This window comes from Telopea speciosissima, chromosome 1, assembly GCF_018873765.1.
Source record: "Telopea speciosissima isolate NSW1024214 ecotype Mountain lineage chromosome 1, Tspe_v1, whole genome shotgun sequence".
In the NCBI taxonomy this organism is placed as follows: domain Eukaryota; kingdom Viridiplantae; phylum Streptophyta; class Magnoliopsida; order Proteales; family Proteaceae; genus Telopea; species Telopea speciosissima.
The window spans coordinates 28,188,426-28,203,014 of record NC_057916.1 but is presented as its reverse complement, the minus strand read 5'-3'; the positions used below and the strand labels follow the sequence as shown (position 1 = coordinate 28,203,014).

General features: G+C 39.4%; 2 protein-coding genes and 2 long non-coding RNA genes across 5 annotated transcripts; 1 reads left to right on the top strand and 3 right to left on the bottom strand.

Annotated features, from left to right (window-relative positions):
* The first annotated feature begins 246 nt into the window (after window positions 1-246).
* Window positions 247-1,650, top strand: LOC122644905 (thaumatin-like protein). 2 transcript variants are annotated; one of them, XM_043838279.1, is made up of 3 exons: window positions 247-717; window positions 799-1,514; window positions 1,631-1,650. In XM_043838279.1, exons 1-2 carry the CDS (start codon window positions 651-653, stop codon window positions 1,482-1,484), a joined length of 753 nt encoding a protein of 250 aa, XP_043694214.1. In that variant the 5' UTR covers window positions 247-650; the 3' UTR covers window positions 1,485-1,514; window positions 1,631-1,650. The 2 variants fall into 2 exon arrangements, with proteins under 2 accessions (XP_043694214.1, XP_043694207.1); XM_043838272.1 differs by lacking the exon at window positions 1,631-1,650 and having other exon boundaries at window positions 799-1,559.
* Window positions 1,651-2,806: 1,156 nt separating this feature from the next.
* LOC122644933 lies at window positions 2,807-3,379 on the bottom strand. The gene is made up of 2 exons (XR_006330441.1): window positions 3,192-3,379; window positions 2,807-3,037 (listed from the first exon to the last, which is right to left on the bottom strand). It is a non-coding gene; the product is annotated as an uncharacterized LOC122644933 (long non-coding RNA).
* A 227-nt stretch (window positions 3,380-3,606) lies between these two features.
* LOC122642135 (pentatricopeptide repeat-containing protein At1g12300, mitochondrial-like) lies at window positions 3,607-5,040 on the bottom strand. The gene has a single exon (XM_043835589.1). It carries the CDS (start codon window positions 5,038-5,040, stop codon window positions 3,607-3,609), a length of 1,434 nt encoding a protein of 477 aa, XP_043691524.1.
* A 138-nt stretch (window positions 5,041-5,178) lies between these two features.
* Window positions 5,179-5,517, bottom strand: LOC122644927. Its single transcript, XR_006330440.1, has 2 exons — window positions 5,481-5,517; window positions 5,179-5,425 (listed from the first exon to the last, which is right to left on the bottom strand). It is a non-coding gene; the product is annotated as an uncharacterized LOC122644927 (long non-coding RNA).
* Between the last annotated feature and the right edge of the window lie 9,072 nt (window positions 5,518-14,589).

The window sequence follows — 14,589 nt, the reverse complement described above, 5'->3', positions numbered from 1 at the left end:
GATTGTTTTGTTTTATACTTCTTTTAACAATATTAGTCATCCAAGTCTATTAATTACACTTAAAACTCGCAATGCAGATCTTAGGATTCTTACCTTTCATCTTGTCTGCTACTTCCTTAAGCTTCCCTCGACCATGGTTAGATGTGGTTTATACACCCATTTGGTGCCCTTATTCTGTAGAGGATTGTAATGCCAGGTTTTTCCATTATTAATCTCATGGTTAAAGAGAGGGGGAAGAGGAAGGGGGAAGCGAGCCATACGAAAAGAAGGATAAAGAGGGACAGCTTAGGCTCAACATCTCTGTAAAGGGTAGAGTGTTAGGCACTGAAATATACAATCACAAATCATAATCTAATATAGATTAATTCAGGAGAAAACCTCTAACCAAAGCAAGGGATATATGCCACTTTGACTAACAGTAGAAAAAAAGTGGTGCCATTGCCCCGTGAAGTACTCTCTTCTTAAACCGTTCCACTTGCTTGCGGTTGTCAATCACACCCCATGGTGGCGAAACAAAAGGAAGCCCACTCTCCAGTCTTCCCCCCCTTAACTCCCTCCCTCTCTCTCTCTCTCTCTCTGCATCACATTAACATTGCATACCTCAAAGACTCTCAAACACACCATCACCTTCTTTACAGTTCGAAGACAAAATGATGCCAACAGTCTCACGCTTCCTTCCCTTCCTTTTCTGCCTTTTCATCTCCCTCCCCTTAACAAGTATGGACCTCTGTGTGTGTGTGTGTGTGTGTGTGTGAAGTTGTAAGAAACTGAAGGGTTTTCTTTTGTGTTTGATTACAGATGCAATCCAACTCATCTTGGTGAATAACTGCAATGAGAGCGTTTGGCCTGGGGTCCTTGGTACCGCAGGTCAACCATCTCCTGGGGACGGCGGCTTTCTTCTCAACAGGGGTGAGGAGGTTGTTATTGATGCGCCAGAGAAGTGGTCCGGTAGAATTTGGGGCAGGCAAGGTTGTTACTTTGATGCAAACGGCAAAGGCTCTTGTGAGACTGGAGACTGTGCTGGCTTGTTACATTGCAGGGGCACAGGAGGGGTGCCACCCGCTACGGTGGTTGAGATGACTCTTGGCACCTCCGCATCTCCTCTGCATTTCTATGATGTGAGTTTAGTGGATGGTTTTAATCTCCCAGTTTCCATGATACCCGTTGGTGGTAATGGTGGTGGTGGTGTTGGGTGCGGCGTCGCAGCTTGTGAGTTGGACTTGAACGTTTGCTGCCCATCGGCATTGGAGGTGAAGAAAGGGGGAAAGGTGGTGGGTTGCAAGAGTGCTTGCTTGGCCATGAAATCCGCAAAATATTGCTGCACAGGGGACTATGCCAATCCTAAAACTTGTCAGCCCTCGCTTTTTGCTCATCTCTTCAAGGCCATCTGCCCAAGGGCCTATAGCTACGCCTTCGATGACTCTTCAAGCCTTCACAAATGTAGGGCAGCACGTTACGTTATCACCTTCTGCCCTCCCACTTGAGGGAGTGATTGATAAAATTGCAGTTTTCACTCTACAAACACAGTTGGATGTATTAGAGATTTAAGCATCTTTTGTGAGTGTTATTGTCTCGTTGATCATTAGCTTGTAATATTATTCTCTTCCAACCATATAAGAAGTGAATCTTTTCTTGCTGTAATGGATGGTTTAGTCCTCGCCACCTACTCAACATTGTTAGCTTCTGTAAATCGAAGTCACAGGGATGTCTCCAGGAGTTGTTTTTCATTGCTAAACTCCACGATCCCATACTTGAAGGAGTCTTTCCCACAAGAGTCGACTCTTGATGAAGATCAACTACTTTCATATATGCGTACCTCAAAGTCCATTTACCACCTCTGCAATATTTCTAGATTTTCAGTGACCACTTGCACCCAGTATAGACCAGATGCAAAGATGATTGTAAATCTTATGTTGATGCTGTAGGTGGGTCACTATTGCTGTCATATGGGCATCATCATCATGGAATGAAACTGATTGCAGAAACCCCCAATTTTTCTCTCTAGTAAATCAGTGATCAAGCCATTATTATATAATGGCAAAAATTACAAACGAGTACTACTAGTCACAATAAATAGATGCATACTTTTTCATTACCTTCCTTCTGTAATATACACATTCCTTTATAATTGAATAAGCTTTGTTATATACAGTAGGGCACATCCCGAAAGGAAACTCACCAAGACTGTTGCAAACTATAAGCAATATGGCCACAAGTATAGGCCTCTAACATAAAAGCAAAAGCCAAAAAAGAAAAAAATCATAATAAATAAATGGATATCCACCTAATTCTATTCTTAGTGAACACATTGATGCTAAAAAATGACCACTTCCCAGAGAAACAGATGGGACTGTCACGGCGAGGATTTACTATTCGATTGAATATTCTCTGAGGCATCCCAACCAATGAGGTGGTGGGATTGTGGGAAGGAACCTACGACCTCATCATAAATGGAGAAAGCTAACACTGCAACAAGTTGGAGATGCAGATCCTTTTCTTCCAACCTGCATGAGCAATCGAGCAGTTGAAGTGTTAAATCAACATTGCTGGGAGCAAAAACCTGATACATGAGCTACATTAAATTATTTTTTTTTCGGGGGTGGGGACCAGAACTCAAGAGAGTATGGCTCCAGTACACAGATAGCGCCCAAAGATACATTGATATAGTTATGAAACATTTAATCTGTATTTCACCCAGTCAATGTTCAGCAGCACAGAGTAACATCAATACCACAGAGAGTAACTGGAATTCAATGCATGTTATTGTCATCTTGCAAAGACTTCGATTGTGACAAACATTTTGTTCAACCAAAAATTAAGGATCAGTAGTGTGGTCACCGGTGGTTTAGTTTTGAAAGTAACATTCAACTAACTGAAATTTCAAGTTTTATTTCATTAAGTCTATCTTAATGCATTACCAGACAAACTAGAAATGGTCATTTCATTCTTGCAACCACTAATATTTACCAAATTATATGCAGCCTATTGGAAAACAGGGACAGTAGAAAACTATGAAATGGCTCCAGCTCCAAACAAGCTGCATAAGAAAACATGGCATTGTTGGTAAGAAGAAGACAAGGGGCAAGGGTTGTGAATCAGCAAAAGGGCCTTCTATACAAAAATGACACTAACAAGAATGAGACAAAGTGCACTGCAAATCCCAAGCACAGTATGAAATTCAACCATGATACTTACTCTCTGTCAGATTAGTTTATACAAATTCTGCTACAAAGTGATGTCAACCAAGAACAATGACAGATTATCTGCCAAAAATGAAAAAAGTTGATAGTCAAAGTAGCGAGTTTTGTAAATTGAAAGGCAAGGCAAGAGCTACCTGTCCTATGTTACAAGAAAACGATGAATTACATACCTATCCTCTCCGCTAGTTGAACTGCGTCCAGTAGACTCCCTGTTCCGCTCATCCCCTTTGTCAGCTGTTTGACCATGATACCATTACCTAGGTTCTTAAACTTGGAACAGATGGCAGAGCATAGGTGGCAAGCAGTTATATGGATACATTGCTTTACCCGTAGACGCTTCACAATCCTATTCTAATGCTAGGAATCAAGGAGTCTTTTTTCTGGGTCTTCAACAATTGAGATGTACCTACCTCCTCCCAAGTAATTTCTCAACAGATATCCAAACATGCGACGAGTTTTTCTTACAAAATGCCCTAACAAATGACTCCTGAACAGCAATATTAGGAACAAGTCCCTGCTCTAGCATTCTATCCAGCAGCTGCAGCCCCTTGTCGAGTAGACCATTCTTAAGACAACCATCAATGAAAGTGGAGTATGCAACAAGATCTGGCAAGAAACCTTTGAGATGAGCCTCGCCAAAGATATCCACAGCATCCTTAATTTTTCCCTTTTTACAGTGAATCTCAATCAGAATGTTGTATGTAAAAATATCGGGATCAATCTTTTCCATGATTGTCATTCTATGATACAAATTATTTACTTCAGATAAATTTCCTGTCTTGCAATACCCATTCAATAACGTGTTATAAGTCACAACATCAGCACTGAAACCTTTGCACTCAACCAAATATTCCGCTTCCATCAGCTTTTTAGCTTCACAAAGGCTATGAACCACAATATTATAAGTCCTAGTATTCGGACAAACTCCCTTCTTTAACATGTCAACTAATAGCATCATAACACTCCGCCAGTGACCGATCTTACATAATGTATTCATCACAATATTGTAACTTACCAAACTGACTTCCCAATCAAAATGGAAACTCAGGTCCAAAACTTTCTTTGCCTCAAAAACCTTTGAAGCATGGCAGAGGGAATCAAGAAGTATACTCATGGTCACAACAGTAGGATATAGTCCATTGCCCATCATAAGTTCTAATGCTCTGTAAGCTTCATCAGCCTTGCCCCCTTTACAAAGTGCATTCATGTAGGTGTTATAACTGATAGTGCTAGGCTTCCAACCTTTCGATGTGCCTTCCTTAAAGATCAACTCAACCTCATCAAAACGCCCACTTTTGCAAAGTGCATCAATCCAGATGTTGTGAACTAGAGAATTCTGAAGACAATTGCTCACCCGCATCGTCTCAATCAGTGTTTCTGCAGCTTTGACATCTCCTCTCTCACAGTGAGCTTTCAAAATAGGAGCAAACGTATAAACATTCGGATCACAGTTCCGATCGAGCATCATCTCTATTACAGCTTCTATATCTATAATTCTTCCTGCTCTAGAAAGACCAGTAATCAAGGTCGAGTAAGTAATCACATCTGGATTGCAACCCACAGAGGACATCTCATCCAGGACACGGAAAGCCAAATTGAACTGATAGGAATGACAGGAATACGCCTTGACCAAGATGTTGAAGGTGGAGACATTGGGAATTACACCGGAAAAGTACATCTCCTCCAAAACCGCACGAAGCGCATGAAAGCGATTCGCAGCAGCGAGGCAATTAAGCACGGTGTTGTGACAGAGAACGTTGGGATAGCACGGACCTTCTTTCATCTGACGGAAGAGCCTAAGAACTTCATCTACCTTGCCGACCCGACTGAAAGACTTCATCAAGCTGTTATATGCGGCTGGATGAGAAGTAGAAGGGTTAGCACCATTTTTTGGTTCCCCAACAGGGGAGGAGGCGAGATAAAGTTTCGAAGTTTTCACAAGAAGCTCGGAAATGGTAAGACGATGATTGTTCTCAGTAAACTCCTTAGGAGGTTTCTCCTCATCAGCTGGCTGTGATGATGAACCAGAAACCCTAACCCTACCCTCAGGGTCACCAAATCCTTCAATCTCCTTGGAAGGAAACGAGGTCCGTTGTTCAGCATCTGGATCGTCCCAAGAGGGATGAACGTCATCGATTGCCACGTTTACCAGTGACCTTCGAAGACAAGAAGCACCGACTGTGCCATTATGGCAAAACGAGCAACGTAAGGTGACACGGAGGGATCTATTGAAGGCCGCCAACAGAAATGGCTTCTAGATAGAAGGAGTGAAGAAATTACCTCCGAGACCATCAGCTTGGGATGATGATGCTTAAGGCTTTACCTTCGAGTGACCTAGGATCTCAGCTTTCTGCTGCTGAGCCAACGAACCGCTAAGCTTCGTTCAGCAGCGGCATAAGTCACAAGTGTGGTTGATGATGTACAGTAACATTTGAATGACTTAACAAAGAAACCAGTGAAGCGGCATACACAGACCGACCTTATAGATATTTTTAGTAGTAAAGTGAACTTACAAACCTAATGATGACCCCCAAAACCTATCCATAGCCGGGTGGACCGGTTATAAGCCAGAGTGGATAAACCAGCAGAGCAAATGTTGCGGAGTTGGAGTTTTGGAGTTGGAGTTGCAGGAAAGGTGCTGTTCTTGCTGCTCATTCCTTATCGTTCCTGAATCTTTATCCCAAAAATTGTGATTTTTTCTTTTTTTTTTTGGTAATACCTTTCCGCACTACAGAACCAGAAGGGTTCTCAGTAATTCTTGGCCTAACCGTACGCAGGAGGATGACTTGGTACCATCACCATGGTAGAGGTATCGTTGTTGTTAAATAAGAGAATATTTACCTGGCGATGCAGTTACAGCCAAGGCAAATACTTAATACCATTCTAGTGTCCACTGTGCAGGTTAAGCTACAAGATCAATGCCCCCGGTCCCGGTGTTTCTCTGGAATGCAAAATCAAAATCAAAATCAAAATCAAGGGTTTCTTTCTGCCCATAGGGCTTAGCCCTAGGGCTTCTCTCAATTACCATTTACCACGAAACCCCATGATGACAAGGATCCATTCAACAATTTACCTACACCTACCATCTCCCACGCCCCACCTCCTCTCTTCTTCGCCTTCTATCGCTTCACTGCGTGCGTGCGTGCGTGCGTTGCGTGTGTCTCTGCTTAGCAGAGGAATGTAAAAAAACAGACCTAATAAATACTGAATATTGGGTTTAAGATTAGTTATAAATTAGGGGACGAATTGTATGGTTGCTCATCCAATTTGGGAAGTGGGAACGAAGGAGGTACGTGAAGAATGCACGGTAGCCATTTTTTAAATTCCAAAAAAATCATTTGGTTTTGAACTCATCAGGCACCACTAGATTTGCAGTGAGATTTAGTGCTAACCAAACCTCTCTAGTGGGATTACAGGCATAGCATCAGTCAGTTCTGGAGAGCCTGAAGAATTTGAAGGCCAAACACCAAAACGATTCTAGCCAACCAGTCCATACAAGCCCCTGCTCGGCAATAGAAATAGTACAATCATTAGAAACTCAAGAGCAAATTTGCTGAACTCATAGATATACTCCCTGATAAATTGTCCGGCTCCATAAAATGGAAATTTTTGTAATTAAAATTCCAAAACATTTCAAAACTGTTTATCAAGTTTTACTTTACTTTTCAGGGAGATCCCTTTGATATAAAAGAAAATAAACTTTAAAATCAACTTCACTTTTCTTTCCTAGTTCCCTTTGCTTGCAACCAAACTGAGCCTTCATGTTTTCAACGAATGATTATGAACCATTGTAGTTGTTCATTTCGTTTTTAGGCTCGTCATGGAAAAGAATACGAAAAAAACAAACAACAACAACAAACACAGCCTTATCCCAACTTAATGGGATCGGCTACATAGATCCAAACAAACAGAATAGAGAAAACAGAGAAAATATAGATATACTCAGAGAAAAGAAGAAAAGATTGGAGAAGAGGGATGGGGAAAGATATGAGAAAAGACAAAGGAAAATGATAAATGGAAGATACGAAGTAAATAGAAAAATGAAAGATAGTAAGAGGCAAAAGGCACACCCCAACACGTTTAGGATAATCTCAGCTAAATGGAGTCTGTGACATGAATTCTTGCTCTCCAATAGGCTCTGTCCGAGGTCATACTTGGAACCAGACCTAGACTATGCATGTCCTTCCTCATCACTTCTTAACTCCTTCAATCTAAATCATATCACTCCTCCTTACTGGGATGCCCCTAGGTTTCCTTTGAATGTGATCATACCACCTTAAGCGACTCTCTCGGAGTTTGTTATTGATTAGGGCAACTCCCAAATCCGCTCTTATATGTTTATTCCGTACTTTATCCTTCATTGTTTTTCCACACAGGTAACGTAACATCTTCATCTCTGCTACACATAGCTTATCAATATGACACTTCTTAATTGTTCAACATTCTGCCCCGTACATCATAATCGGACGAACAACAGTCTTATAGAACTTTCTTTTAAGTTTTAGAGGAATACGTCAATCACACAACACTCCGAATGCACCTCTCCACTTCAACCAACCTACTTTAATTCTCTGTGAAACATCATCTTCTATGTCACCTTTATTTATGATTGATCCCGAATATCTAAAATAGCCACTTTGTGGTATCTCTTTTTCTTCAATTCACACTATATCAGTATCCATCAAGGTATGACTAAAATTAGATATCATATACTCCGTCTTCATTTTACTAATCCTAAAACCTTTTGCTTCCACAACTCCAACTTAAGAGTTAATCCCTTCTTTTGTCTCATCCATCAAAACAATATCATCAACAAAGAACATACACCATGGGACCTCATTACCATGGAGGACGACCTTCTGGAATTTACCCCATGGAAACTGTTTTCTGATATCACCATCACACCACATCAAGCCAAAGAGTTTCTCTACAAGTCATCAATATCCTGGTATTTTGACGTACTCTCTCCTTAGCATAGTCATGTAAGAGAATCTCACACACAAAATATACTGTTTCTGAAAGGAAACCATACAAAAACCTCCACATATGTTCCAAGATCACCACCTCAAGAGTATATCTTCAATACATTGCATGTCCTGTCCCAGGATTGTAGAAAATGCAATCCACATAAAACTCTCACATGCCTTCCAAGAGTATATCTTCAATACATTGCATGTCCTGTCCCAGGATTGTAGAAAATGCAATCCACATAAAACTCTCACATGCCTTCCAAGATCACCACCACCATCAAAGAGATAACAATCCACATATAGAGAAGAAACACACACACACACACACACACACACACAAATACCAAAAAAGAAAAAGAGAAAAGGGGGGGAGGGGGGAGGACGGCCAAACACATTTCATGAACCACCTGACATTCCAAGGCATACTTGCTGCTAGATGCCATCTAGCTAGTAAAATCCAAAAGAGAGCTCAAAAAAAAAGTCATTCTTAAAATATTACAAATAAGTCCGTGAGTGAAACAATAAGTAAATCCACTGGTTTCTGTATTGAGAAAATGAAAAGAAAGATTTTACATAACACAAAGATGCCAATAAATCACTAACAAGATATTTCATCAGTGTCCTGGCATTTCATAGTATATGCCCCTTCAGTTTGATGCCAACTAATAAGAGAAAACAATAAATCAGTAAGTCCGTGAGTGCAACAATAAGTATATACACTGGTTTCTGCATTTAGAATATGAAAAGAAAGATTTTATATAACACAATGATGCTAATAAATCAATAACAAGATATTTTCATCAATGTCCTGACATTTCATAGTATGTGCCCCTTCAGTTTGATGCCATCTAGTAAGAGAAAACAACGGGCCAAAAACGAGTCTTTGCTTGTTCCAATGAGCTCATCGTTAAACCTTAAAGTAAATCAACTAGCTTCTCTGGAGATTCATTGAGAGAGAGGAAGAGCAATATTCCATATGATGACAACCAAATTCCAAGTGTCATAGAATAACAAAGTATTCAGGACCTGATATGAATCTCCACAAAAGCTTTGAAAGCTATGTCCGAAGCTTGCAGGGTGATCGGAGACTGAGGGAAGAGCTAGTGAGGACAAATCAAGGTCCTCAATAGTACATAACATATTAACAGACCAAAAGATGCTGATCTCTTGTCTCCTTTCATCTGAAATTCCCAGCATAGGTTTCCCCTTCCTCAGAAGCAGACAAGAAGATGAACAACGAGATCTGGCTCTGGATTGCAGGGACTCAGGTTTCTTCCTGCAATATCAGCGAAAGCATACACCCAAATAGTGTAAGTTCAACCTATGCAACTTATCTTATTTTCAGCTGTTAAGATACATCTAAGGTGAAACCCACTTTGCAGATCATAGTTGACAGGGCAGCAGAAGTGGCTTTACATGAATTGAAAAATTGCTGTATCAGGTTGTTTCCGACTTCCATTAGCAGAGAAAAGAGATGTAATCAATATTAGCAGATGATCTACATTAATATGGGCAAACCTATTAAATCTCCAATCAGCCGAAACTGGTTTTGGGTGACATGTCATTCTTACTGGCACTTCCAAGGTCAGAAAGCAGTTCTTCCCAGCCACCATTCCAGCATTCAAGTACGTTACCTCACATTCCTAGACACAGATGGAAATCCAGCTTTTTTACTAGGATTATAGAAATCCTTAGATCACATGGTAGGAATATAGAAAAGTAAAAACAAGATACATACATAACAGAGTGTGACTGAAAGTGCATAGTCCTTTCTACTGACAAGAGATGTGTTTGCATTGAGAGACATTTCAAAGCGATGAAACCATCTTGCACATATAAAAGCTGCAGTAGGTTATGTAGTTTTGACTTCTCTTTATAGTTAGTATTATCCTGCAATACTTTTATTTTTGGGTGGTAAATAATAATACTTGTTTATTTATCAATATATTTGGAGCAGATTGGCAGTTAAAGATACTCAATAGATGTGGAGGAGTTCCTCCTCAATTCATATGTGCTAATGAACAATGATAAAGGTAGTCTCCTGATACATCATGGGGAAAAGAAGCAAGTTTGTGTAACTAAAATACTACCCGAGTTGTTCCAAAATTGATCCAGTTACTAGCATCAGTTCACATTCAGATTCTAACTTCCAGCCATACTCATGCAAGATGATGCTATTCTCGACATCAAAATCAAGGGAAACCGAATCCTGCTTGACTAGTTATCAGTTCTTAACGCTCTAGTCATTAAGGTATTTGACATTCTGTTTTTCTATTAGCTCATCTCCTTCTGGGTTGTAAAAGAATAGAATAGTGATTACAGCAGCTATAAGCTTCTACAATATTTTCTTCCATCAGTGCTTCACACATGTAAGCTATGTAAGATCTGCCAACACTCCCTCCATCCCACAGTAATTAGCCCTTCCCAATTTTGTCTGTGTCCTAAATTGTTTGTCCATTGTAAGTCGTGTAATCAAGTGGAGTGTCTCAACCCCCTATTGATCTCCAAATCTTTGATAATTTCTACAGACTTGTTCACATTGAAGTTCTCTACATCCAACCAGTTTTCGTGTGGAACCACCTAGATCCGGGATCTCCTGGATGGCTTTGTTCAGTAAAAGTCAATTCAAGTAAGAATGTTTCTTGGAAGTTTACTTTGTATTGAGTTAATTTGTTCTCTATAGGCACATTACTCGCATGCCTGTCTCGTTTGTTCTGCTTCAGAATTGGTATTAGAGTGAATAACCCGCTATTAAGGTGGTGTCTAGTAATGATTTACAGAAGGAGGTCAATGTCTTCAAGGCTGAATATTGAGAAACCAAACAACTTGAGAACAAGTTGAATGGAGGGATCAGGATAATTTGCACCTTCACATGGAGGCCTAATAAAAGAACCAGGGGGCATGACAGGTTTTGGCCACAGTACTGGAGAGAATAGTTGTTCAGTACTGCTACAATCAGCTGTGGGAAATATGCAATCCCCACCCCAGCAAGTGGTAGTTGTCACTTCCACAAATGATATAATCACCACCATCTGCTCTACTCATCATTGTTACAGCTTCCTACATCTAATACTTCAATAAAGACTATCTAATAAAGGTTAAGATTCCCAACTTTAATGGTAAAGATGATCCCAGTGCTTTTAGATTATGAAGTGCAAATTACAGAAACAAAGTTAATGTTTTCTATCCATTTGGTCGAATGACCATGTGCAATGAGAAAGTTTCCCATGGGTTAGCTCCTATTGCAATATGGGTATGACCAGCTTCCTGGTACTGATCAACCACTAACAATCCAAATTTCCAGTTGCAGAACTTGAGGCAGGAAAAATAGTCTTGGATGCTCATACACATAGTTCCACAAAATCATGTCGAGGTATCAAATACATGAAACAGAGTTTAGTGTGTTAATTCTTACTTAAAGGGTCTGAGACGAGATATCAAGAATGAAATCATCAGTGGGGACTTCAAAGCTGATGACATCCTGCACATTCACATGCACATGGAGCTCAGAAAGTGAGAAGCAGATTGATGAAAATGATAAAGAAAAAAAATAGCTCTTTGGCAGCTAGCTTCAGCTATGGGAGGTCGTAATCTACAACATTCAGCATCAATCCCATGGAGAATGGTCAAAGTTGTCGACGTTAGAGAGAGAACAGAATCAAGGAGTAGGAGCTGCTAACGTTCTCTCTATTAGAAATCCGTTTAAATTTTTTAGGACTATTATGGATGATAGCAGAGCAAACTTACCCCAACCTATTGAATCGGTTTAGTTTCATGGATTGCACCATCGATGCTCCATTCGTTTCAGTATTTCTTGGAAAATCAACATTTAGTAACTACCTTTTATCATTTCCCCTTTTTCTTTTTTGGGTGCATGAAATGGAAGCGTTTTAGTAAGGGAGAAATAGGAAAAGACTCCAGCGAGATGACTGGGGGTGGTGCCCTCCATGGGTGGCAATCTTCTATGTTTCACCACAACACAGCCACTTTTTTAGGAAACTGACATCCATAAATTCAATTGGGAGTTGTTTTCGAAATTTTTTTTATTGCATGCAGTAAAATAATTATACTTCTTTCTGTTCAATAATTGGTGCTTTGGAGTTTCTACACGAAATCATGGCTGCCCCCCTAATCTTTGCAGCTACAAATTGAACTTTTAGCCCATTGATTGACCAAAGTTAATTAAAGAAACCCTCTAGCTGTGGATCAAGTCAAGAAGAATCTCTTGATTGAACTTTCCATGAAATTGAAGCACTTTCAACTACACTTCTTACCTACAAAGTTGTGTAGATATAGCCCGTCTTGGTTCCTTCCATAGATGTATGAAATGGGAACTACTCAAGGTAGTGGTTCGGGTACTTGCCTATCTGAATTAAGTAGAATAGTCCCCTGATGTTGCTTCAAAGTGAAGGAACTGAAAGAAGTTTGTTCTTGAGAGATCATACCAACATGAGTGTAGTAGGATTAGCGACATAATTAGGAACACCTAACATTTCTCCCATGGCTAGTACAAGAATGGAATAGCAGGTTGGATGCATCACATTTGGGTTACAAAGAATCAAATTTTCCAGGAAATATTTTCAGAATGAGCAGAAGCTATAGAAAAACCAAATAAAATAGGTGGATTGGTTCACTTTGAAACCCAAATCTAATGTGAGGCTTAAACAGAAATAAGATTTGAGGATCTGGGGCTAGGGTTTCATAAGAAATGTGGTTTCATGGAAAAATAAATTATGCAAATCCAAAGAAGGATCTGCTGTGGTGGGCTGAAGAGAGAGAATGAGAGAAGAAGAAAGAGAAGTAAAGGATTGTTACAAGACTGTGTGAACAGTAATGTATAAGAAAAAGACTGGAAAGAGCAGAGAAGAGAGAGAGAAAGGAGAGATGCCAACCTCCACTTCAAAATAAAACTGAACCTTAACTCATTCCATTATCAATTCATTTCATTACATAGCATATCAGACCACTAATAACTAACCCCTCAAATATGGACCCAATCTAACCTAAACCTTCTAGAAAACTAAAAATAGAAACTATTCCAAAATAGAAACAAATCAAAAAAGGATGCTAACTAAAAGGAAACTGACCTAAACAAGGATGCTAACTAAAAGGAAAACTGACCCAAACATTCAGATACAACATACTTAACTAATAAAGACTTTTTCTAAACAAAATTAACTTAATTAACAACACATGGGACCCACACAATCTTTTCTATATCCACAATCCCATGTACCCCCTTTAAATCCTAAGTTTTGGGTTTAGGATTTAAAACTAAACCTTAACTCATTCCATTATCAATTCATTGCATTATATAGCATATCAGACCACTAATCTATAGATTAACTAACCCCTCAAATTTGGACCCTATCTAACCAAAATCTTGTAGAAAACTAAAAAATAGAAACAAATCAAAAAAGGATGCTAACTAAAAGGAAACTAACTTAAACATTAAAACAAATACTTACCTAATAATAACTCTTTCTAAACTAAATTAACTTACTTAATAGTACATGGGACCCACACTAATTTAAAAATTAACTAACGCCTCAAATATGGGCCTAATCTAACCAAAATCTTGTAGAAAACTAAAAAGTAGAAACAAATCAAAAAAGGATGCTAACTAAAAGGAAACTAACTTAAACATTAAGACACAAAATACTTAACTAATAATAACTCTTTCTAAACTAAATTAACTTACTTAACAGTACATAGGACCCACACAATCTTTTCTATATAATTAATCCCGTGTACCCCCTTAAATCCTAACTTTTGGGTCTATAAAAAAGACCCATTACATTGATAAACTAAAAAATAAAAGGCCCAAGGCCCATAGAATCGAACCATAAGCCAAAATAAAGTATTTCAAGGCCTAATTGGTCCAATTGGACACTCTTCGCTACATCAATAAAAGATCAAAAGGCCTGATAGGACAAGGGGTAAAGAGGTTAAGTGACTGCAAAAAAGTAAGATTTTGGTCAGTGGTTCACTCGTAGCTTTGTTGCTATGATGTAATGTTGCAAGGCGAAAAGGATTAGGGTTTTCAGTTGTTGCATGCATTCCCATTTACGCAAAGGATAACAACTAGAGCAATTCATGCTAATATTGTTCTTTAGGCATTCATGTTTGTCATGCAAGTGCATCCTCATGAAACAAGATATTATTTAGAAACCACACTCTTTTTTCCCCCAAAAGTATGGACATGAGTTGTGAGAAAGTCATTTAAGGTGGGATCGGCACGTGTAACGGAGGCCTTTGAGTGCTCAAGTGCGGAGGGGTGATTTGATTCAGATCGAAGGAGCTAAAAGAGCTAAGGATATGCCTAAAATGACTCTAGGAGAAGTGATTAAAAAAGACATGCATAGCCATGAGCTGTGAGAAAGTCATTTGAAGTGGCATGGGCATGTGCAACGGAGGCC

Bases quoted from the DNA above. Each gene is read 5' to 3' on its own strand.
- LOC122644905 (XM_043838279.1), top strand. From the start codon at position 651: ATGATGCCAACAGTCTCACGCTTCCTTCCCTTCCTTTTCTGCCTTTTC. The intron at 718-798 runs GTATGGACCTCT...GTTTGATTACAG, and splicing joins CATCTCCCTCCCCTTAACAA to ATGCAATCCAACTCATCTTG.
- LOC122642135 (XM_043835589.1), bottom strand. From the start codon at position 5,040: ATGAAGTCTTTCAGTCGGGTCGGCAAGGTAGATGAAGTTCTTAGGCTC.